We start from the raw sequence: 24,488 nt of genomic DNA, 5'->3' as shown, positions 1-24,488 counted from the left end.
AAACGTAATTACATTGTAGTACCTCACCAGTAAAATATAAGACGCGCCTTGTGTAAGCGAACCCTCTCTAGAACTGGTGCAGGATTCTGTTCTGTGAGCTGCCGCTGGGGAGTCCTGCTACCCATCGAAACATACCCCACTACCCACCCACTCAGTCCTCCTTACCCTTCTCTGCCCAACAAAATTAGAGCCAGTATGTAGGTAAGGAGATGAGGGCGGGTTGATGTGGTGGCTTGGGAAAGGGCGCCAGACACCCTTTCTGCTAACGGCTCCCATGAATAAACGTCTCTGTTGCGTCTCGAAACTCAAGCACCAACTTGAAGGATACCGTGAGATCCCTCAGCTCAATCCAATGCCAAGTCACACTCACTTGTAATAATACTTCATTTCATATTCAGATCACAATCCCACAATTAAAACGATCCACTAACTACCTTCTTCATTTTAGAGGCAAATTTGCATGTCCAGTACAATCCGAAAACTTAGATTATACCACTTTTCATAGTCGGAGTCTTCCGAATGGCGGCTTGTGTAAATATATACAAGGGGGTGAGGGGATTACTGGGTAGTAACTGAGGGGAAATGGTTTACCTAGCCAGCGCAAGCTATGAGCCAGAAAGCGACAAAGGTGTAGGAGGATGAGTTATGGGAAACCTTGGGGAAAGAAACACTTTTGCAGGAGGATGGATGGATGTGTGTGTGTGTGTGTGCGTGTGTGTATGTGTGAGCGTGTGTGTGTGCGTGTGTGTATGTGTGTGCGTGTGTGTATGTGTGAGCGTGTGTGTGTGCGTGTGTGTGTGTGTGTGCGTGTGTGTATGTGTGAGCGTGTGTGTATGTGTGAGCGTGTGTGTGTGTGTGTGTGTAGACCTCACATGGGGTGGTTGAGGATAGATAAGGATGGAAGCAGGAGGGAGGAGAGAGAGAAGTTTCAGTCCGCAGGACGACCTACGGGGCTGCCAAACGCCCTACTAAAAGGCGGTGCCGGTGCGGTAGGAGTAAGATGGTCGACTGTAACTTCGCCAAACTAGACCTGGCTAAACCATTTATGTGTTGTTGCAACTCCTCATTTATTGATCTCAGCATAACCGTTCTTCTAACCCACTACATGACGCATCATCTCACAGTTGGATTGAATGTGCGTGTCAAAGTAACGCTAAAAGAATAAAATGGATTTTGGCGTAGGAACATTCTATTTTTGAGTGAGATAGCCATGTCGTCCTGATGGCCATCTTAGCGTTTGACACCTTTCCATCATGGTGAACACAATTCATGGTAACAATAATTTAATTATTAATTTAACAACCAACACACAAAGATGAATATAGAAGGAAACATTTCAAACGTAGAAAAATTATCAAGCAAGCAAATTCAGCATGCTAAGACGGTGACAGAAGGCCCAGCTGGGTGGGGCATGTATGAAAGGTATTCGCTATCTCGACCCCCTCTACCGGAGAGAGGTAGAGAGAGAGAGAGGGGTGGTTTAACGTCACCACACAGAATAAGCGCTATGCCGCACCCCCTCACCCTCCTACTCGTTTTATACGAAACAACTCGAGAGATCTTAAGCAGCCTTAATAATTGTTTAATTATCACTTAAAAAGGTAGAATGTTACTTCCTTCTATCCAATAAAAGACTATAATATCTAATAAACAGATACGCAATAATGAACAATTTGAATATACTGTATAACTTAAAAATCAATCACGCCTGCATTCTTTAGTTAATAATTCAATGGAGTAAGAGTCCTCTATTGCCTACTCTCAACACTATACATTCTTGAAGCATGAACAATGACAGTGCATCCGGTTATAAAGATGACATTACCCATTAATGGATCATTTGCAAATCAATGGAAGTAAAACTTAATTAGGCAAAACGTTTGGGGATATGAAACGGAGACCCGGTTCAAAATCAAAACCATCCCTGTCGATAAAATAGAGGCTACCATGCATCAATGGATTACGAACTAGACATCCCGGAAGTCAGCGTCAAGGGATGGCAAGTCATATCGATTACATACAATTAAACCCGACTCTTAAATGGTTGCAGATAATAGTAAATTATCTATAATCAATGAGAGAGAGAGAGAGAGAGAGAGAGAGAGAGAGAGAGAGAGAGAGGTGGGTGGCTTTGGTAGCAAAAATGACATAATGATGACTTTCCAAAACGACTTACTAAAAATAACTATTCGTAAGCTTTGAAGTGACATGTAGGTAGTAGGTTGGCCAGGGCACCAGTCACCCGTTGAGATACTACCGCTAGAGAGTTATGGGGTCTTTTGACTGGCCAGACAGTACTACATTGGATCCTCCTCTCTGGTTACGGTTCATTTTCCCTTTGCCTACATACACACTGAATAGTCTGGCATATTCTTTACATATTCTCCTCTATCCTCATACACCTGACAACACAGATTACCAAACAATTCTTCATCACCCAAGGGGTTACTGCACTGTATTTGGTCAGTGCCACTTTCCTCTTGGTAAGGGTAGAAGAGACTCTTTAGCTATGGTAAGCAGCTCTTCTAGGAGAAGGACACTCCAAAATCAAACCACTGTTCTCTAGTCTTGGGTAGTGCCATAGCCTCTGTACCATGGCCTTTCACTGTCTTGGGTTAGAGTTCTCTTGCTTGAGGGTACACTCGAGCACACTCTCCTATCTTATTTCTCTTCCTCTTGTTTTGTTAAAGTTTTTATAGTTTATATAGGAGATATTTATTGTTGTTACTCTTCTTAGAATATTTTATTTTCCTTTTTTCCTTTCCGCACTGAGCTATTTTCCCTGTTGGAGCCCCTGGGCTTATAGCATACTGCTTTTCCAACTAGGGTTGTAGCTTAGTAAGTAATAATAATAATAATAATGTCGTAACAAACTATTTACATAGATGACAACGATGGTGGGCTAAAGACTCTCAATACTTTTCTTGAAAACTATCTTTTTTTTTTGTAAAGGGAATAAATATCAGCCCTCTACCAAAGATTTACAGATACGAGCAGGCTGTGGTCTTCTGGTGCCAACCCTCTGATATGGGGAGAGAGAGAGAGAGAGAGAGAGAGAGAGAGAGAGAGAGAGAGAGAGAGAGATGCAAGTGGATAGGTCGGCAACGAAATGATTTACTGAATCCAAGCCCAAAGGAAATACAAGATGTTGGGAAATGATCAAATAAAAAGTATAAAGCCAACGAGGGCAGGAAAAAACTATGTAACAAAGCGAGGAGAGTAAATATAAATATATGGAAAGAATAAGTAGTTGCTGGAGGAGAACCGACAGAAAGAACAGAGAAAAAAATGTATGACAGCTGTCGTCTTCTGAGAAGCTATTACAGATGTAGTAAGATTATTAGTACTATACAGTGAGAGATCGAGCTATCTAGGAAACCTAATGGACGGGAAATATTCAATACCCTCCAGATATAAATGATTAAATTATCTGAGAACAGTCTAATCCATCAAATACTGACAATATATGTGGGAGAGCAAAGTCAACTTATGCTGCTAATTCACAAATGACATTTCCATGAGAAGAGCTAACAAGAATCAACAACATTTTACAACCAACAAACGCTTTAATTTCATTGAAGATTATAGTATTAACAAGGATTCTCCAAGTTTATATACAGTAAATGTAAACGCTGAAAATATTGTCTATACTGACCGACTCCCCTCGAGAAAAATAAAGAAAAACATTTTCCAGAATTCATTTAAATCAAACATGGCTAACCTTTTCTTCGTAACACTTTGAATCATATTTTTCGGAAAAGATGTGGAACACTTTCATGTGACCATAAGACATTCAATTTTGGATAGCGACGTTTAATGTTGGAAAATATTTCCATATCTCTCAATGGGGAACCGAAAGGAAGGAAATTTTGAGTACTGGGCACACAATTTACTAGTTTCAAATAACAATTGCTGGATTTTTATTAAAAATTTCAAAATAAATTTTTCTGGACCTAGACTTGAGAAATTATGCAACATCTCAAAGATATATCTTTAGAGCGTCTAACCTTTCAAACCGGTTGAAACGGGGTCACGTTACGTAATCTCTACCTCATTCATATTTTGATGAGAATAAATTATTCCCTTGATTTTTATCAGTTTTAGATAACAAACGTAATAGTACAAAACCTGAATTTCACCCAGACCAGAAACCAGTTGAAAAACAATGATCAGACTAATCATAAGATAAGCGTTCAGATATCAAGTACTCTTTCCAATAACCAACTCTACTTATTAAGTACTTACTCTGAATAAAAAGACCACAAGATATGTTAATCTGAAAACAGACATTTCCTCTTCAAGCCTCGGTAACAAACCACTTCAATTTATTCACGTTTTCTTAAGATACAGCGAAAATTGTACAATGCAAAATGTTTCACCAGCCAAAACTTAATAAAACCCCATTGCCCCATAAAACATACTAAATTTACCTTCAATACACTCAGACAATATATATATATATATATATATATATATATATATATATATATATATATACATATATATATATATATATATACATACACATATATACATATACATACATATACAGTATATGCATATATATACACACATATACATATACATATATACATATATGCATATACAGTATATGCATATATATACACACATACAGTATGTACACAGAGATAAAACTTCACTGTCACTAGTTTCATAGCATTCAACGATTCCATTTTTTATCTGATCAGTAATTAATTAAAATACTATCATCCAGTGGTAAGTGGGTCTAGAGAGTAAATTAACAAAACTCTTTTATAAAGAAGAATCAGCCAAGTTATCAGAATAATTACATAATCTATAATCAGATAAAAGTAACGATAATCTCTCTCTCTCTCTCTCTCTCTCACTGAACATCTCCAGAATAAAGATTAATTTATGCGGTATAAATATACATTATATTACCTCCTGATTATACCAATTAACATTCTCCTTCATGTAAAATATTGTTAAAAACAAAGACAAACACTTCAATTATGTATTAATGACCTGGGTTATGTTACGAAATTAATCCTGTTACAATTACACATAACTGGTCGGAACAAGGTTCAAGGATAAACAATAGCTTCGAACATATAAACCTCGAACAAGATTATACGGCTTCTTGAAAATAACTCATTAGAATCAATTTTTCACAACCAACATTATTTTCAATTCTAGAGGATTCCTAACAATTGAAAATTTCTAATAATAGAAAATATTACTACTGATAGGCACGACTGGTTTTGGAATAAAATTTTAGTGATAATAAACCATCTTAGTATTTTAGAATATTATCATCCTTATGGCCAGGTATTTTAACCACACCAAACGTTGTTACTTTTGAATTAAAATTTTATGCATAATATTCTGATAAAGCCAACAAAATCTGGGAGAGAAAAAAGTTAATTTACAGCAAGTTAGCATTATCTTTTAATAGAATACATAGAGAGAGAGAGAGAGAGAGAGAGAGAGAGAGAGAGAGAGAGAGAGAGAGAGAGAGAGAGAGAGAGAGATTAACTACTTTGTTAACTCCAAATTATCAGGTGAAATATCCTGTCCTTGTTTTCTTTCTATTCTTCATCATTTCCTTTATACCTGGTGAGCTTAGAGTAAGAATATCAATGCTTTGCCCGAGCATCGCACAATCCATGTATTTCAAGTAACAACCGTAAAATATAGGGAAAAAAAATTAGACTAAGCAACTGTAACAAAGAAAACACAAAGGGAAATTGCAGCAAAATAGAAACTATTCTAACTTATTTCATAAATTCACACTGCTTACCATTTAGGACGAAACTGGAATCCTTGATGAAGTAACAAGTCCTGATGCCCATCTTCAATTTAGAATAGATAAAATGAAGTGTAAAAGCAGATATCGATATTCAGAAATTATAATCGACGTCATATTTCGTGAAGCACCGGCAAGACAGGTCAGACCTGTTTAACAGTTTCGTGAAGTAACATAATTCACAACGCGTTCTTCTATATTTCTAAGAACCTATAATAAAACACTAAGCCTATGAGCATCCTTTTTACACTTCACATAATCGGCTATTGCTTCGACACGTTCTAATTTATCGCTCATACACCATTGAAGACAAACTCTTAATGTGAGCCGACGTCTAGCACATCAGAGAACCAAGAGGACCACCACCCACCAAGTTTCACTGCCTCACTCAAGCCTCAAGTTCCAGAACTGGCCATTATCTTTTTCAATAGAACTACCGTACAGGACATCCTTGACCCGACGGAAATATTACGCTATGTCCCTGAGCAATATATTAATCCCGCAACTGAGTGACAGGAAGGCTTCTTCCTCTGCTAAAGGAGGTATGAACTGTTATGAGCAGCGGCACTAAAGGGGGAAAAGAGAAGCCATGACAATGAATATTTTGAAGGTTTTCTTATGTCTGACGGTTAGATGGATTCCTCTCATCCAAATATAACATAGAGATCAAGACAAAGGTTGAACTAAGGTCAACTGCACATTGTTGCTAATATACAATAGTTTCTTTATGAGGGATAAAACAGTCGGAAACACAAACCAAACATGCACATGGATTACTGTACTAAAATCAAGATCGACTTGACAACTGGTGCATTTCACCTACTGGATAATATAACAGCCTAAAAATATATTTAAATAAAACGTATTCAATCATAAATGTTTATCTGCATCCTAGAGAGAGAGTAAATATATCTTTAAACTAGTGAAAAACAAGACAGCTCACAGCAAATGCCTTTAAGAGGGCAGAAAACCCGCGCAATATACGGTGGATCAGCCATAAAATACCTCTTGAAATGTCATTTTTTTATTAAAAAAAAAAATTAAATTAGCTAAATCCATTAAGGGCTGTGAGAGCCCGTGCCTGGCGCGAAGAGCCAGACATTTTGCAAGAACAGCTAAATTTTATAGAAAATTTCTCAAAATTTATTTCATTTGTCAGTATAGAGAGAGAGAGAGAGAGAGAGAGAGAGAGAGAGAGAGAGAGAGAGAGAATTTTAATAATTTTCCTCACAATATTATAAAGTCCATGCAATTTTACAAGTCTGAGTTCCAGGGATTTTAGTTTAAATTTAAATAATACCATTCAATAACATAAGGTGTACAAGGAGAAGAGACGATTATGCTTCTCATGAGGTTTTCTTATAAGAATCCCAGATAAAATCTGACACCCAATAAAAAATCGAATTTCCCAATTTACGCAACTAATTCATCATGATATTTCCCATACAAGTAACTCGAGGTGAAATTCATATGAATAAAAGTGGAAAACGATCGGGAGAGTATATTCGACACCATGCTCTATTACAAAACATATGTGACAAACAATTCCTGATGCGTAACATGACTCGATTCCTGGTCTCACTTTCTGGTCCATTTCAAGTATTGTATGATAAAACTACAGAACAACATGCAATAACATTATATCATTTTGCCTCCAATAGCTAAATTGACAGATCTTTCATAAATTTTAAAGGGCTCCAAATCCCACAGCAATATTAATAATACTATTAAAAATCAGTTGAGGCAAAATGATAATTCATTCAGTTAACCAATTTGTGGTCAACTGAATGAATAAAATGTAAATTTGAACACTCACATTCAGCTTCTTGGAGTTCTGGTTCGAGAGTCCCCTCCATGTGTAAATGGCGTATGATCTCCTTGAGACACTTGATATTCGTCTGGGCTGTGGCGACCAATTCCGCCTGCATAAAGCACAAAGAATATAGTTTCAGAATGGTTTCACTCCAATAAAAAGTGACAGTAAACCTGCATTAGTGTGATTTAAGTAAATTCCATTAGACATCAACTGGATCTACTGAAAATAGGGTTTAATTGAAGTAATTTGTTACGATAAAATAAATGTGAACAGATGGATATAACTATAAAGACTTTACGTTTTTATTCAACATGAGATTGGGCTCCAACAGCTACAAATGTCATTATATTCTAAGCCTTGAGAAAATGACACCACGAGCAACAAAATATAACTGCCACTTGATGCAATTTTAAGATCATTAACTTTACCTCATCCGCTTAATTTTTGAAGAAATATCTCCATGCACATTGTCCATGGATAACACTCATAGCACGCCAATTATAAAACCCTTACACGTGACACCAAGAAACGGAAATATTTCCAGTCATCACCGACAACAACGCATTGTAGCCCAATACTGAAGGTGTTACGACCACCACAGACACACATACACAAACGCACACCCTACCCTTGCCAAGCTTGAAAACCAGTTTCGCATTTCATGACTGCCTTGGGACTATATGGTCAGAATAATCACTTTATTATTCAAACACTAAATTAACCACTTGATACTCTCAACATATATTACTTTCAAAAGTTTGCAAATATACCAAATAACGTTTTCAAAACGAGGTCATCAGTGACCTGGCAATTATATCAGTTGCCAGAAATGGCGCATACTTCAAGGCTGCCAACTTTCACTCATGTCTGGCCCGCTTTCTTTCATCCCCATGGCAAAAGTCAAGACTGTATAATGTAGAGATTTGAATATAACCAAAATTAAATTTTCCTCTAACTCATGGATATTATAATTAAATAAATGTTTGCAAACACAAAACAATATAATCCTATCAGAAGGGCTATAATATAAATATACAATAAACCTTTAAATTTCTTTAATGGTTGTTTTCCTGATCATACTACACTAGAAAAAGACAGCGACCAGCAGGACCTAAGAATTTTTTGTCGTATATAGAGAACATAAGTCATTTTGATGTCAAGATCTTGACAGATGCATACTTAGTAAAGGTAAACTCTTGAGATTTCAGTCACACAATCAATAAACTCGTTATGTTACAAACAGATGGGAGGGTCTTTTTATGTTTGTGTGAGTCATCGCTGTCAAGGTTGGCAGACCATCCCATCCGAAGAGCTACACATAGAAAACGAGAAAGCTGTGTTCATAGAAAACCGAACGCCTCCTTAAACATTGAAGATTAGAAATAACTTATTTTATATAACGTAGTTATTCAAGATCATGTCATCTTGGATTAACTAAGTGATATTTTTAGCTTGACATAGCTGTAAAAATATATCTACTGACAATATAAAAAATCTACGATTTCACACTTGCTTTTGCCAACATTTGTAGCATTGGAGCCAATTTAAAAACAACCACACACAGGGCAAACACTTACGTAATCTAATCCGAGGGAAGCTTCATTGGAATATTTTTTGAGAACGTTTTCTGACACCGTCAACTGTGACTTTGATTCGTCAATCACGTGATGGAGGTCATCCAAGTCAGAATCCGAATCGAGGTCACGGGGACCGGGAGGTGCCAAAGAGCGGAGACGACGATGGTGTGGAGACCGCCGGCCTCTGTATGGGACCCCTGAGAAGGAAGAATCCCCTTCGGAGTCTATATATTTCCGGTAATCATCTCCGAAGTCTAAGAGCTTACGGGCTGCCTCCTGGTCGATGTCCTCAGAGTATGGCTCGCTCAAATACTTGTACTCCTGCAATGAAAATTACCCTTGAATATCTGTCCATAAGAAATGCGTGTCCATATATAACTAAGAGCACCCAGATATTACATGTGAAAAAATACCAATGCCCCTAGCAGCCATTACCTAAGGTAAATGGCATGTCCAAGAGCCAGATGCCTCTCAGTGTTGGTAAAATACCCAACATACCAGACAAGACACAAAAATGGGCCATCACCAGCAAAAATGAACAGCATAATGGTAAATTTAGAACTGACTTAACTAAGAAAACACTGAGGGACATGCCTTATCATTCCATAGATTTGTAATTTGTTTACAGTTAAACCATACAAAAATACGAATAAGCTCTATTTACAATTTTTATCTCCTAATGCATTTGAATATTAAACCGAAAAATTACTTCAGACAAATATCATGAATTAAAACATTAGTTTCGGTAATAAAGTATTATTGAGCACTATAAAACTAGCAAAAACACAAAAAGTAAACCACATTAAAACATGTTTAACAAATTGTAATTCACTAAAGAAAAATATATTCCTAATAAAAGCTGGTATGGAAAGAAGCACATAATTAAATTGTAGGGAAAACTAAAATGTTAAATCTACCCCAAACATGAAGTAAGGAGTCACACATTATACTGCAGATCTACTTCATGAATGACACCAAGTAAAGATCATCCACTCGAGTTTTAATTATGACCTCACCTGGTAAGGGTCCCATGCTTGTTCCGACAACGAGCTCATATCCTCGTGGCCATTTTGTGGGTCGAGGTCACTCATTTGGGTGATGCTGCGAGCTGTATGGGCGGGGCTACGGGTGGCTACAGTTTCACGAATGACGGCAACAGGGCTGGCGGGGCGGGAATCGTCGCTTGAATAGCAGGGATCACCGCGGGCGTGGTGGGCTGGTGATCGAGGAACACCCAAAACGCCACCACAGTCCGATACACACTTTTCGGTGGAAGATGAAACTCCGCCAGAACCAGCCCGACATCCTCCTGTTGGCAAAAGGAAATAAAAAGTAAATAAATAAAGCGTAAGAATTGCAATACTCAGAATAAAAATCTATCTCTTCCTGTGTAATAAAAAAAATATTGCAAATGTTATTCTTTTGTTCTTGGGATGAACAAAAATAATGAAGAGTAAGAATTACAATATTTAGATTAAAAATCTAGCTCTTCCTGTGTAAACAAAAAATATATTGCCAATGTTTTTCTTTTGTTCGTGGGGTGAATAAAAAAAAATGATGAGTAAGAATTGCAATATTTAGATTAACAATCTATTTCTTCCTGTGTATTGAGTCTATTTACCTTAATTTATAACAAACTTCAAATCAATTTGTTATTCATTGCAACGCTTTTTTTTATCTACCAGTAACAATTTTCGAATAAAAGAATCCATTTTCAAATATGAATGATTAAACTAATGCATGTTCACAAAATTAAATTTTCTTTTTACCCTAATGTAAAATTCATCTGTTAAAAAGATTTTCAGCAAACCTATGTGGGCTCTCGTTTTGATAGCATTGCTGAATTATATTTAACGACAAGTTGTTATTTTCGTTGCTACATGCAGGAAAAAACAATACAGTACTGACAAGTGATACACTAAATAAGTCATCTAATTTGCAATTTACCGATTGTACAAGAAATTTCGGCATCGCTAATTACACAATATTTTGCCAGACACAAATATCTATAAAAACAAATGGTAAAGTATCATACATTATTCTTTACAAAACATTCACGTAAGGGGAAACGAACCACGTGGGTATGTACGGCAACTATGAGCACATTTGGCGTATGTTGCCAATCCCTCCGAGGGGTACGGGTGACTATATATACATGCTTACTCCCTCACATATTCTTACCACCATCCAAAAGCACAATTTTTATCACCGTAAGAACCGAACGATTTGCGGTTCTATTTGATGATCACAATAAAAATATAACAGGTACACACACGTAAACTGCACAAACGTATTTCCTAAATATGCAGATATAAAGCTGCAATGCATAGTACCTACTGTTTCTTGTATACAAAAGCCCTTCGTTCAAAAATCATGGGAACGGAACAGAACCGGATACTCTTCTTAAGCTGACACATCAATGCTAAAACACTTTCAAGAAAAAACAAACGCTTATCTACTATCATATTTACTCACCAGAGAAGGAAGAACTCTTGACGATATGCCTCCTGCAGTGAGATGCAGAGTCCGACCCTGAAGAGTGGGACTTGGAGAGTCGGCGACTAGGGGAAACTTGGTTATTGTCAGATCCACCAGACAAGTTCAACGTCAGACACTCTGAGCCTGAATCGGTTCGTCGCCCCTGGAATAGTCAAACGTAGAAAATGGGTAATATCCTGACCGTTTTCTATAAACGTTAAAGGACTAACCAATGCAAATTAAGAATACACCCCACTCATGTTTCTATATAATCGTTGTTTCGACTCTTAGTTTTTTTCATTCACCTTACAGTTTAATTGAGAAATATTTTGAATGACAAAAAATGTTATATGGAATTATAATTTCTAGCTTGAAACACTCACCAGGGAGAGGTTGGACTTCCTTCGGGCTCTGGTCTTTCTTCTTCTGAGGGATCCCGTGTTAGAAGCTGTTGGTGGCGACTGACGCCCTGTGCTTGTGACGATTGTGGTACTAATTGTATTGGTAGTCGAACTTGTGGAGGAAATATTAAGAAGGTTGGTAGAAGTTGGGGTAGCATCTTCTGCAGGAGATGTGTTGCTAGTTGTTACCGCTTCCGGTGTTCCAAGGCCACTGTAATGAAAAGATTTAATATGTAGACAGGTAACTAAGTTTAAAACGTTAACCCAATAAGGTATTCAAAGTTATCATATCATTGCACACAAAGGTATGAGTAAAATCTATGCAACAAATTTTCTTGCTATAACATTAGTAATCTTGTCAGGCTAACATTTGTTTCTTACAGTTAGCACCCTTTTCCACTAATAAAATCCAAATTGGTATACGACATACCGTCCATTCGTTTCACAAACTACGAGGCTAATGAAGTTACTCAATGTCAACATATCCAAGTCATTACTTGTTTTCAGTATTCTTCGATGTAAATGTCGTTAAATCATTTCGGCATTCGTTAAATATAATCAAATCTTTAAAAGAAACACTGATTTCACACCAATTAATCACAGAACCAATAAAACAACCGGTTACCGTTCGGATCATAAATGTATTATATAAATATACTCTAGTAAATAACACGCTTAGTATATTACTAAAACTGGCTAGCAACACAATATCTTGCTATGAAGTGAAGTTTTTTTTTTATCCAGAACGCAATGAAAGATGCCGTCCTATTTTCTTGTAACTGTGCTTCACTGAAGCAGCTGAACACCTAAATGGAAAGTCAGCAGGCGGCACAGAAAGTTTCTGAGTGCGACCACAAACTATGACGACACCATTCATCAAAGCAGTCCGGTTGTGTGCTAGCAATTGCGCTACATTTTGTTTAGACTAAATTTTCATGTCCACATCACATTGCATCTTTTAAATTGTGTCAGACTATATATGCTCATATTGAAAGTTATTCATACTAATACATTCCTGAGCCAATAATGCAATTGTGGTTGTTAAAGAACGCTGTGACTTATTATACACCTGTGATTCACTGTCTCTCTCTCGATGCCTTGACAGGCGAATACGAAGACGATGGATGAATCGAATAAAACTTAAATAAGTAGGTGTTCCTCGTCTGCTCTTATGAAGTCTTCGAAGATGTATAAATAACCAATGAACGATCCAGAATATGACACGAATGGGCGACTTTACACCTAATTAAAACTATGAAAGAAATTCTTGGACACTAAAACCTAAAGTCTTCAAAATCCTGGAGGAAGAAGACGCGATAAACGACGTCACTCTAACGGAGACTACACACAACTGACTTTGAGCATCACGCTTGACGACATGAGGATGACTCGAACAATTTTCTCCTCCATCCAATGATTACTGATCTTCCTCCATACAATAAAATTAAAGAACAAAAAAAGACATTAATTACTGTACTAACGATTTTATCAACATGAAGTAACAAATATTTGTATGTAATGCTTCCTTTGAAAGAGGATACATCAAAGATAACTTATCAACATTTACTACTGAAAAACAATAGATTCACAAGGATTTTGTCCTTTTGGTATCTCATTGAGATAATAATGTAAGCGTCAATATTTGAATAACCAAATATGAGGTTTACGAAACGACAAACTTCTATTAGATTGGGATACTTGCGTAATCAGCTAATGATCAATAACAGCACATACTACTGAAAAAAAAATCTAACTAATTTTAAAAATAAACCATAGATCTGGTAACAGCCTGAAAATCCAGACATTTGATCAAAATAGTAGACTTAAAGAAGTTACAAAAAAAAAAAAAAAAAAAAAAAGTTATTTTTCGAAGTTAATAACAAATAATACAATCATTTCAATACGAATAATAAGAATTAACAATATTTCATTTCAATCAGAATTAAACTTACTGTGATACGATCCCCACGACCTTCTTTCTATTAATCAATACCGAAGGAATGCGGAGAAGCTAAATACTACACACCTAGAAAGTTCTAGACTGACTTCAATACGGTTTTCGTTATTTGTATGGCCGGATCTATTTTAAGAACAGATTTTAACAGCCCATGAATGAACTAGAAAAAAGTAATAAACACAGGATTTTCAAATATATTTTAATTGTGCTCAAGATATGACATTTAGGCGATTATTCAGAAAGAATATATCGACTCTAAAACCATCAAATGTACGTATAATTCTCTCTCATTCTGTACAAGTATAAATAATGTATGTAAAGGAAGAAGCAAACATACTGAATCGGAGTTATGTTATATGATATTGACCAGTAATGGTTTTTAGTCTATGACCAAGGAGGTTAATACGGAAATTTTGAGTTACTGTACTGTAGTCAAAAAACTTAAAATGATAAAACAACAGCGATAAAGTGATTGACAAGAGAAATACATTCACCCATTAATATCAATGGCAAAAATGACTTATGAAATTTTCACAGTGAAATTCTAAAGTGAAGGTGCCATGCAAAAGGAAAATATAAGGTTATACTTACAAAGCTTGGTTATCATTTGTAGGAGTCTCCGGCGTGGCAGTCAAGAGGTGATGCAAAGCTGTTTCAGACACTGAAAAGGGAGCTAAATCGAGCCGGGTAGCTAGCTGATACAATTCACTGACACTCCACGGGCGCTGCTCACCAGATCGGCGTTTGCGGCTGCGCATTACAACCTGGAAAACAAATAAAGGAAAATCATAGTATTTTTCATGTAATGATAATATTGGGGATAAAAATTTTCAAATATGGAACCTTACATTGTTGAAGAAAAGTAAAATTTGTGCACATACCTTAGACTGGCCACCGTCTGGCATGACGATGATGCGTTCTGTTGTTGGGGTATTGTCAGTGGATGGAAGAGGATCTCTGGAACCTTTGAGGGAGCCCTTCTGTGAACCTTTCAATGATCCCTTGAAAGATCCTCTGGTAGAAGTCCCATGCTGTGTCGCAGTTGAGGCATCCATATCCTCTGACGTCGCTGACTCGATGTCACTTTCACCAGTTGTCAGTTCTCCGGATGCATCACAAGAATCTAAGACACAAGAGGCTGACAATCTGGTCTCCCGGCGCTGAGATGCCAACCATTGTCTTACTCTGGCTTGTTTGCTGCTAACAACAACACACTTGTCAGTGGTACCATTCAAAGGAAGTTGAAGGTGAGGTCTTGGTGAAATTATTGGGGGAGGTTCTTCACCTGTCTCAGCAGGTTCTCTTACAAGTTTTTCAGCATCACTCACCAATTTTGTTATAGATTCTTTGCTAATTGATCTTCGAGGCTCCTGGTCTCTGACATCCATTTTTTCCCCTTCACTGTTCACCTGTTTCTGATCTTGCTTTTGTTCTAACACTAGTTCATTTTGTGACTGGCCAGGAGTGCCACCACCATCACTTCCAGTATCCATATGCTCATGGGCAGTAACTTCATCCTCAGTGCCACTGAATTCTATGTCACTAGGAATATTTGAATTCAACCAATCTGGATCAAGAATAGCTGAATCAATTATCTTCTGCAGAGCTTCATGATCAACTTCTTCATCACCACTAAATTCAAGCTTAGTTCGGGCTGTTGTTCTTCGAATGCAGCTTGTTCTGCGGCGTACTTGGTAAACTCTGTTTCTTGAAGGATCACAATCCACTAAATTAAGGTTTGCCTGACAAGCAGCTGTAGCTGTACAGGTGGTTGTATTAGTAGCAGCCTCCTCTGTATCAGTGTCTTGGTGTTTGAAATCAAAGATTGCACAATTTGGTGATGGCCTCTCTACATTAGTGCAGCTAGATTTTGAAGGAGAGTCTCTTACACCACTTAACTCGGTATTAACTGACACCTCAGCCAATGTTGGAGTGAGATTGATGCCAGAGTCTTCCGTTACTGTTGGGGAAACAGTGTTTCCGTTCACTTGGTTTTCATTTTCCATGAGGCTATGACTGGAAGAGCTATTGGTGCTGCTTGTTGTTATGGTCTTTGATGGATCTTGAATCATGTTTACTTCAGCCAGAATATCAGCAGGTGCAAGATGACCACAGCGAGCTCTCACTATGTCCAAGCCAGCACTTCCAACCATGTCTTGGTCCTGGTTTTCCTGGGCAGAAGTGTCAGGGACCAGGCCAGAGGCCTCACAGTCTTGGGGAGCCGTGGTGGTGGTTTCTTGCTGCTGCTGGTCGGGGTCAACTAACATTGGTTCTGGTGGGGAGTGGATAGCGGCCTCGGAGACCAATACTGCAACATCACAGTCGGTCCCGTTTACACACACATAGTCATCCTGTAGATGAGAAGTACATTAAAGAAACTTATAAACTTTTAAATGGGTCATATCTGAATAAACAACATAACAGATCCCCTGACAGAGATGACGATACCAAAACAATCAATTTTCCGAAAGATAACGATTTTATCACTTCCCAACGATGAGTCACAGTGTAGCTTTGGAGAGCAAGCATGGGAACATGCACGTAATCCTTTAAAATTCAAACAACGCTTTTCGATAAAAACGAAATATTATTGAACATCAGTTTTATTGAAGATCAAAAGTATCAAAAGACACTATAAATTACGACACGTAAAAAGTAATTGAACATTTTTTATATAAATTCCAACACATATTAATGCATACATCTTTGTAATAACATGACAAATCATTTACAAATTTTTACACCCTCTACTGCAAAGTTGGTGATTTTTACATGGACTCATCATTGTTACAGGTAAATATGTTGTAGGGTAAAACATTCCGTAACAGCAAACATCATATTTAATAATGGACACTTAAGAAAAAAAAATGCAAACAGCAATGCATATGAAATGTTAATTACAAAAACTACTAACAATCACAAAGAGTATTGTGTTATTACGTTGCATAAAGCATAAGAGTAACAGTAACCTTAAATAAAAACGTACATTAAATTCAGCGTAAGTATCCAGTGCAAAGGACGAAACCAGAATAGGTAGTAATTCCATTCTTCAAGCAATTGTGAATAATAGCGTATAAGTACATTTTTCCTACTCCGGTATTAACCAGCCATTACTAAATCATCGGAATAAGTTATGTAAACACAATTAGCCGCCACCTCACCGTCAACACAACCAAATTCTCACTGAGGGTGACACTAGCTAGACCAAAGCTATCAATTCTTATCTCCATGATTAACCTATGGACTGCTAAGTACTGTACTCCTTAACATTCTTGTGAAAATAGCAATGTAAATCAGGGTCGAAAAAGAAAATTCGTGAGCAATATCAACTAAGGTAACTTTAGAGTTTCGGTTTACGAATGCTTTAACTCCTAGGTAGTAGGTTGACCAGGGCACCAGCCACCCGTTGAGATACTACCGCTAGAGAGTTATGTGGTCCTTCTCTCTGGTTACGGTTCACTTTCCCTTCGCCTACTCATACACTGAATAGTCCGGCATATTCTTTACAGATTCTCCTCTGTCCTCGTACACCTGACAACACTGAGATTATCAAACAATTCTTCTTCATCCAAGGGGTTAACGACTGCACTGTAATTGTTCAGTGGCTACTTTCCTCTCGATAAGGGTAGAAGAGACTCTTTAGCTAAGGTAAGCAGCTCTTCTAGGAGAACACCACTCCAAAATCAAACCATTGTTCTCTAGTCTTGGGTAGTGCTATATCCTCTGTACCATGGTCTTCCACTGTCTTGGGTTAGATTTCTCTTGCTTGCTCAGGCACACTACTCTAATTTCTCCTCCTCTTATTTTGTTAGTTTTCATAGTTTTTATAGTTTATATAGGAAATATTAATTTTAATGTTGTTACTCTTCTTAAAATATTCAATTTTTCCTTGTTTCCTTTCCTCACTGGGCTATTTTCCCTGTTGAAGCCCCTGGACTTATAACATCCTGCTTTTTGCACTGAGGTTGTAGCTTAGCAAGTAAAGATAATGATAAGATTGAAATACACATTCATCATGCTTACATTTAATAAGGATGCTAATGTAGAATCATAAGCGTATATTTTGCCAACTGCAAACCAAACAGTCGTTTAAAAAGCAACATCAGTTTAAATTATAAAATCAAGACTATCTAAGGTCATGCGAGAAACACGTGATCCCATAGACATGCAAATGAGAGAGAGAGAGAGAGAGAGAGAGAGAGAGAGAGAGAGAGAGAGAGAGACGGGGCTTTTGAGGGCACATCAAACAGTTCGTCATGCAACACCGTCGTCGTAGATTACCTTTGCCTTATGTGCGCGTGCGCCAGGAGGAACTGCTACAGCACATGAGCTGTGCTTGGTGGTGGAGTTGGTGGTGGTCTGTGCGATGAGTGAGTTGGTGAGACAAAGGATACAAAATATGGAGGAGACGATAAGATAAGGAAAGGTATAAAAGTGCAGGAAATACCACCAAAATAATAACCATCTTGCATCAAACACCGTCCCCATTGGCTACCCAAAGTGCATAAAAAAAGGCATTTCAAACTATGCGTGGGGGTTCAGGACAAAGATATAAGTTATATTGGACAAAAATTGCACATGAAATTGAATCATAAATTATAACCTGTGATACACTGCTCTTTATTGTCTATTCATTATTAAACGGATTTAAAATAATTTTCTTAATTTTAGACGGAATTTAAGAGAATATATATCTGGTGTATTAATACTCAAAACAGCGAGGTAAAAGTAATACAAAGATCCTCTTGGACATAATGCTACAACTTGCTACATTAATGTTACTTATTTCTATCCTTGTCTTTTTAAATATCTATTTCAAATTATCACAGGACATCTCACGTTACTATTTATTTGTCAGAACTTTTTAAACAACTACTGTACTCTGTTAATTAATATTCACACCTTTCAGCCTTTTTGATAGCATATAAGGTTTCAAATTAAATCCGTTATTGTGACATATTTCTTTCAACTAGATTTAAATCAGATTCTACGACAAAAGCACTTCAGACATAAAATGATCAAATCCTTTTCTCTATTCACATTCTCTTTCTTCCACACACCGGCACTTATTAAGTTTTCCAATATGATGAACGTGTGTACCATTTGCTTACAAGAGTAAACTTAATATTTATGGACACAAATAAAAATGTCGAACGCTAACTAACTGAGGAAGAAATTTTCATAAATGGCATTTATTTAGGAATTCTTGTAATTAAAGCCTCCGAAATAAGGATCTAAAAAAGAATCAAGTAAAATAATTCTAAGTGGCCGAAAATCTGTAAAAAGTCGATTAATAAAAGGTAAACAGAAAGATTCACAAAAAGAGCCCCAAATTCGTAAAAAAGGGTACTAACGGGGGGGGGGGTTTAGACAAATAACATACTCCATATAAATATTTCAAGTGCTTCAGCATTTTCAAGCTTGAACGTATAACTATAAAATATCGCATAGCCTTTAATATGTAAGTAGAATGTGAATGAAGTTATTTTTGTGTTAGTAATATCAGTGTGATTATTATATGTTCTTTCAAAGAACGTCTTGTACTAGACTACTAAAGAAAACCCAAAAACCTGTAGGAGTATTAGATTCTCAAAGAAGAACGAGAAACCCCAAAAGATTAATGTCTAAAAAGTACCATTAGATGGATGGCATACCTTACCAATTGACCAGACAGAAAAATTCTTTTCCCAACGAAATCTACTGAATGTTTACAGACGCTTAACATATACTTAGAAATAGCAGTCATGAAATAATTTTTATATTTTCAATACAATCAGATTTTTTTTTTTTTAATTTGCAATTAAGGCAATATAAGTTTATCTTTTAATTACTTTTGTTTATAAAACATTCAGCCCTTTTCTATCAACGTTTCTCTCACCTCGATGTAAGACCCGGCCTCGGAGAGGTTGGAGTCGTAGTGAGACCACCGCCTTGGTCTTGAATAAGGGCGAGCACCCGGACAGGGAGAGGAACACGTCGAGGAACAGGCCGATCCACACGAAAAGCCACTCCCAGGGCCTCGGCCCTCACACGAAGGTCCACACGAAGATCCACAAGACACGGACGAGGCCGACAGACGCCGGCACTTACTTACGGGCTCATCTTCAGATTCACTGCTTGGAGAGCTCCCTTGTTCCTGTTAGAGGAGAATAGGAAAAATGGTTATTTAATAAACTCATCAAAATAATTCCGTAAATTTGTGCAAGCCATATCTACAAAAACCAAATACAAGAGGACATTTGTTGTTGTTGTGAAAAGCATAACAAAAATATAAGTGTGTACTACTGTCCATGAAAAGTATATGACATATCTTGTTTGTTTGGATAACAAACAACAAAGGTTATAAATACTAGACCCCCGAACACTGGCAATTCCCCTTTAAAGCAAATAGTTAAGTACTAACATAAAAGGACATTACATAATAGAATCAACCTAATGATATAAAATCTCGGAAGCACAATGTACTCAGATATGAGTACCCCCAACAAAATCCCTAAGTGACCTAATTCGCTTGAAGTGCCTCTCTTGGCGTGTTCCACTGCAACTGGATCGAGGTCCACTGCTTTCCACAGAGAGGTTTCTTTAAATCTTGAGTATTATGAGAAGCCTTTACGCAGAATGCAAACAATCCCTGCCTCAGACAATGAAATAATTTGTAAAATTGCATAACACTTCCAAGAAGAAATCTGATTTTCACTTTAAATGTATTACACCAGCAAAGGCATTCAATTTAAATTATCACATCGGTGAAAAATATTGGCTACGAAAACTAATTATTTCCTTGAAAACAAAATGCACCACATGACCAGTTGTCCGTTTCTGAAATATACACCGTGAGAATGATGCACCTTCCCCCGAGAACACTATGCACCTCCTCTTTTCAAATACTAACCCTCAACCCCCTTTGGAGGGTACAACCCCACATGTTAAACAAAGTCTAGGGTTTCAAAGTGGGAGGTACACTCGACCAATTTCTATTAGGAAAATTACCTCATGTTCTTTCCTTCTTCATTTACCTTCTTGTCCATTTGAATGTATGAATAACCAAATTTCTTCTCAGAATAGACAACCTCATATCTTTGTTTAAACACACACACACAATATATATATATATATATATATATATATATATATATATATATATACATATATATATATATATATATATATATATATATATATATATATATATATATATATTATATATATTTATATATATATATATATGACAAACGCAATAATTAATTTTAATTTCTTTCTATAGTCCAATGAAAATAACAAAACTTAATCTTTAGTATCGTAACACCATCCATTATCTTTATGATTTATATCGTATGTTTTTATTACAACAAAACTAGCTAAACACGTAAATCTAAGTGATACACTTCTTTATTTTACGTACGGAATCTACATTATAGGAGCTTATAGTAATTGTCTCTATCAGAACATAAAATTGATAAAACACCCATGTATGAAGTCCATTAATGCATCTGTTGATGAAGGACTGTTATGCAGGTCAACATAGTACAATTCCAGCTTGATCGTGGTACATTATAGTAATTCTATCTCTAAATAGGGAAGGAATGGTGAGAAAACTTCAAAACGGTACCGTATGACTTTCGAGCTAGGCCTCTTCCTCTTCTTGTCCGTTCCCTTCCAACAGTATTTTGGTCTTTAACTATCCTGAATATATTTAGCATATTTTAGTCCATCTGTTACACCTAAAGCTCCCCGACACACTTATCTTACTACGACTTGAAAACTACTACATTCGCTATGTACGTTTCAGTCTTAGCGTCTTCAAATATCTGGTGGTCGTCCTTACGACAAACCCTCGAAAAAGGGAAGAATAAGATGAGAAGATGGGAGAAAGGGAAGGGCACTTCCATAAAATCTCATGAATGGGAATATTTTACTCCCACTGTCAGAACAAGTTTGCGAGGGTCTTCCTCATCCTTTTGAGGCATGTTAAATCTCGGGACGCATTTAAATACAAGCTGCAGAAAGAAGGGGGACAGAAGAGGTTAAAGAGATGGGTGAGAAAAAAAAGGGGGTTGCAAATTCAAGAGGATTTGTGGCGTTCTTTTGATCCAAGAGATATCAAAGAGAAAAATGTTTGTGTAAGAGAGTAATCAAAGGAAATGTTTACGATATGACTGTGAAGATCAGAGGAAACGCAATTAACTCGACACTCGAAATAATCGAAATTCCCCAACTAATTAAAGTCATGTAAAGGACGACCACAACAGGCTCTTCAAACAAATCGATACTACAGATTTTCCCCAAATCCCAAGGCCCCTTGAGACAAGAGGAAGATATGGGAACATGGTTGCAACCGTGTTCCCAAAACTTGTTAACGAAGAAAGTCCTGCTTAAATAACAGTTATAACAGCATAATCGGTCTCTCTTCTGAATAAGAAAGATCTGTGTAAGTGTACACTTAACTGATGTAGCATCAATGGAAATGAAATATGCGTTATCACCAAAAATAAAATTATCAGTCAAAATTCGCACTATTAAATGTGGTTAAACAACAACCCCTATAAACGATGTATAGTGAAATCCTGGTACGCTCATCTGGTGTTCTCTTTGCATAACATTAAAAGCTTCCGATTTAAACTTCAAAGGCTAATTAAAAAGCGCTCCCACACACTAATCTCTCTTAATTATAGAAGTCATGTTATCCATAACCCCAGACCCTCTCAAACTACGAAAAAAAAGGCAATAAAGACTGGCAGCTAACTTAGCAACATTACACGACATTGAAATATTTTGAACATATAGCAAACTTTACCAGATAATATCAATACACCAAAGGATACTAATAACACCTCTGAATGCCTTATGCATGTACAAAATACAATAACCTTGAACAGCTGGGGAGTAATCACACATGTCCTTTACCTCTTACATAGCCTACAGTCCTATACCAGACGCCCATTATATACAATAGGCCTAACAAGCACAAGGGAACACGTGCACTTAAGGTGCAGCACAATACTAAACACCCTCTCCCTATTAGTAGTCGGGATACCCTCACTCTTCGACATCATTATCATCTAGTCTACCTAAATTTCGATGTGCATTCTCAGACCGACTACTTATATTTATAACAAGGGGATAAAAAAGTGGAAGATCAATTTAGAGAGAGAGAGAGAGAGAGAGAGAGAGAGAGAGAGAGAGAGAGAGAGAGAGAGAGAGAGAGAGAGAGAGAGAGAGAGCATTAGTTCCCAGATAAATATGAAAACTTGACGTATATATACATACATTCAAATATATATATATGTATATATATATATATATATATATATATATATATATATATATATATATATATATATATATATATATATATATATATATATATATATCGTATTATATATATAGCTGATAATGGAGAAAAAGGCATCCCTAAACTAAGCAAACTGCAGATAATTCATAAAAAAATATAGATGTACACATACGGCAAGTATGCTTTGCGAATTGGGAAACTAATATCAGCGGTTCTGATATTGAGGGAATTTTACCCTTACTAATAACCAATAGGGGATAAACAAGATTTTCAATAGCATTTCGAAAGAAAATTTAACAAGCTAGTGGCTGAAATAATATACTATATATATATATATATATATATATATATATATATATATATATATATATATATATATATATATATATATATATGTATGTATGTATATATATATGTGTATATGTATGTATGTATGTATATATATATGTATGTATATATATATATATATATATGTATGTATGTATGTATGTATGTATGTATGTATATATATATATATATATATATATATATATATATATATATATATATATATATACTAAGAAAACCCAAATGCCAGGTACTAATTTAATTTCAACTTTCATATGAGGCCTCTCTCCCCATATCTTGTGCCTTATAATTGTTAAACAACTAATAAAAACTTGAAGCAGAATGAAGAAATTCCTGAAAAATAATTACCCAATAATGAACTAAAACGTGGAGCAAGTGAGATTCTCAAGAAGAAACTATTTTGAAGCCAAAAAACTGAAACCTAATAAAATAAGGTTATCCACGATTAGAAAGGAAACCATCATAGCACAAATTAGATATTCGTCCTTAGCAAGCCACACAAAGCTATTTGCACTGAAAATACGAGTATTAGAAATATACCATTTCCCATGCAAGACAATTTAATACGCTAGTGAGCTGATAGTGGTAATAATTCATATTAAATGTATCTCGAGATGATTTGTAAACATCAAACTGAGAATCTAATATAATCAACCGTGTAAAATTTAGTACATTCATAATGAGATTATCAAAACGGACAAGATTTTAGTAAATGAGCACGTTCTCAAGTGAAGGGCAAATAGACTGCTCTGACTTGGCAAAATTTCAAGCAAGGTCCAGAGTACCGTCATAGAAAGATAGTTTATGTAGGAGTTCGTCAGGTAAATCTAC

The 24,488-nt window shown here is 36.3% G+C and overlaps 1 protein-coding gene across 1 annotated transcript in view; it reads right to left on the bottom strand.

Moving 5' to 3' along the window:
* Window positions 1-24,488, bottom strand: part of klar (klarsicht) — a 715,886-nt gene that overhangs the window by 46,255 nt on the left and 645,143 nt on the right. Inside the window, exons 11-19 of the mRNA XM_068361101.1 lie at window positions 19,896-20,153; window positions 18,299-18,376; window positions 14,899-16,368; window positions 14,609-14,781; window positions 12,043-12,271; window positions 11,657-11,822; window positions 10,198-10,490; window positions 9,182-9,502; window positions 7,605-7,710 (exon numbers count right to left, since the gene is read on the bottom strand). Of these exons, the coding sequence (XP_068217202.1) occupies window positions 7,605-7,710; window positions 9,182-9,502; window positions 10,198-10,490; window positions 11,657-11,822; window positions 12,043-12,271; window positions 14,609-14,781; window positions 14,899-16,368; window positions 18,299-18,376; window positions 19,896-20,153 (3,094 nt within the window). The remainder of the gene's footprint in view (window positions 1-7,604; window positions 7,711-9,181; window positions 9,503-10,197; window positions 10,491-11,656; window positions 11,823-12,042; window positions 12,272-14,608; window positions 14,782-14,898; window positions 16,369-18,298; window positions 18,377-19,895; window positions 20,154-24,488) is intronic.

Source organism: Palaemon carinicauda, chromosome 37 (assembly GCF_036898095.1).
Source record: "Palaemon carinicauda isolate YSFRI2023 chromosome 37, ASM3689809v2, whole genome shotgun sequence".
NCBI lineage: Eukaryota > Metazoa > Arthropoda > Malacostraca > Decapoda > Palaemonidae > Palaemon > Palaemon carinicauda.
This window is presented reverse-complemented; position numbering and strand designations above follow the sequence as displayed.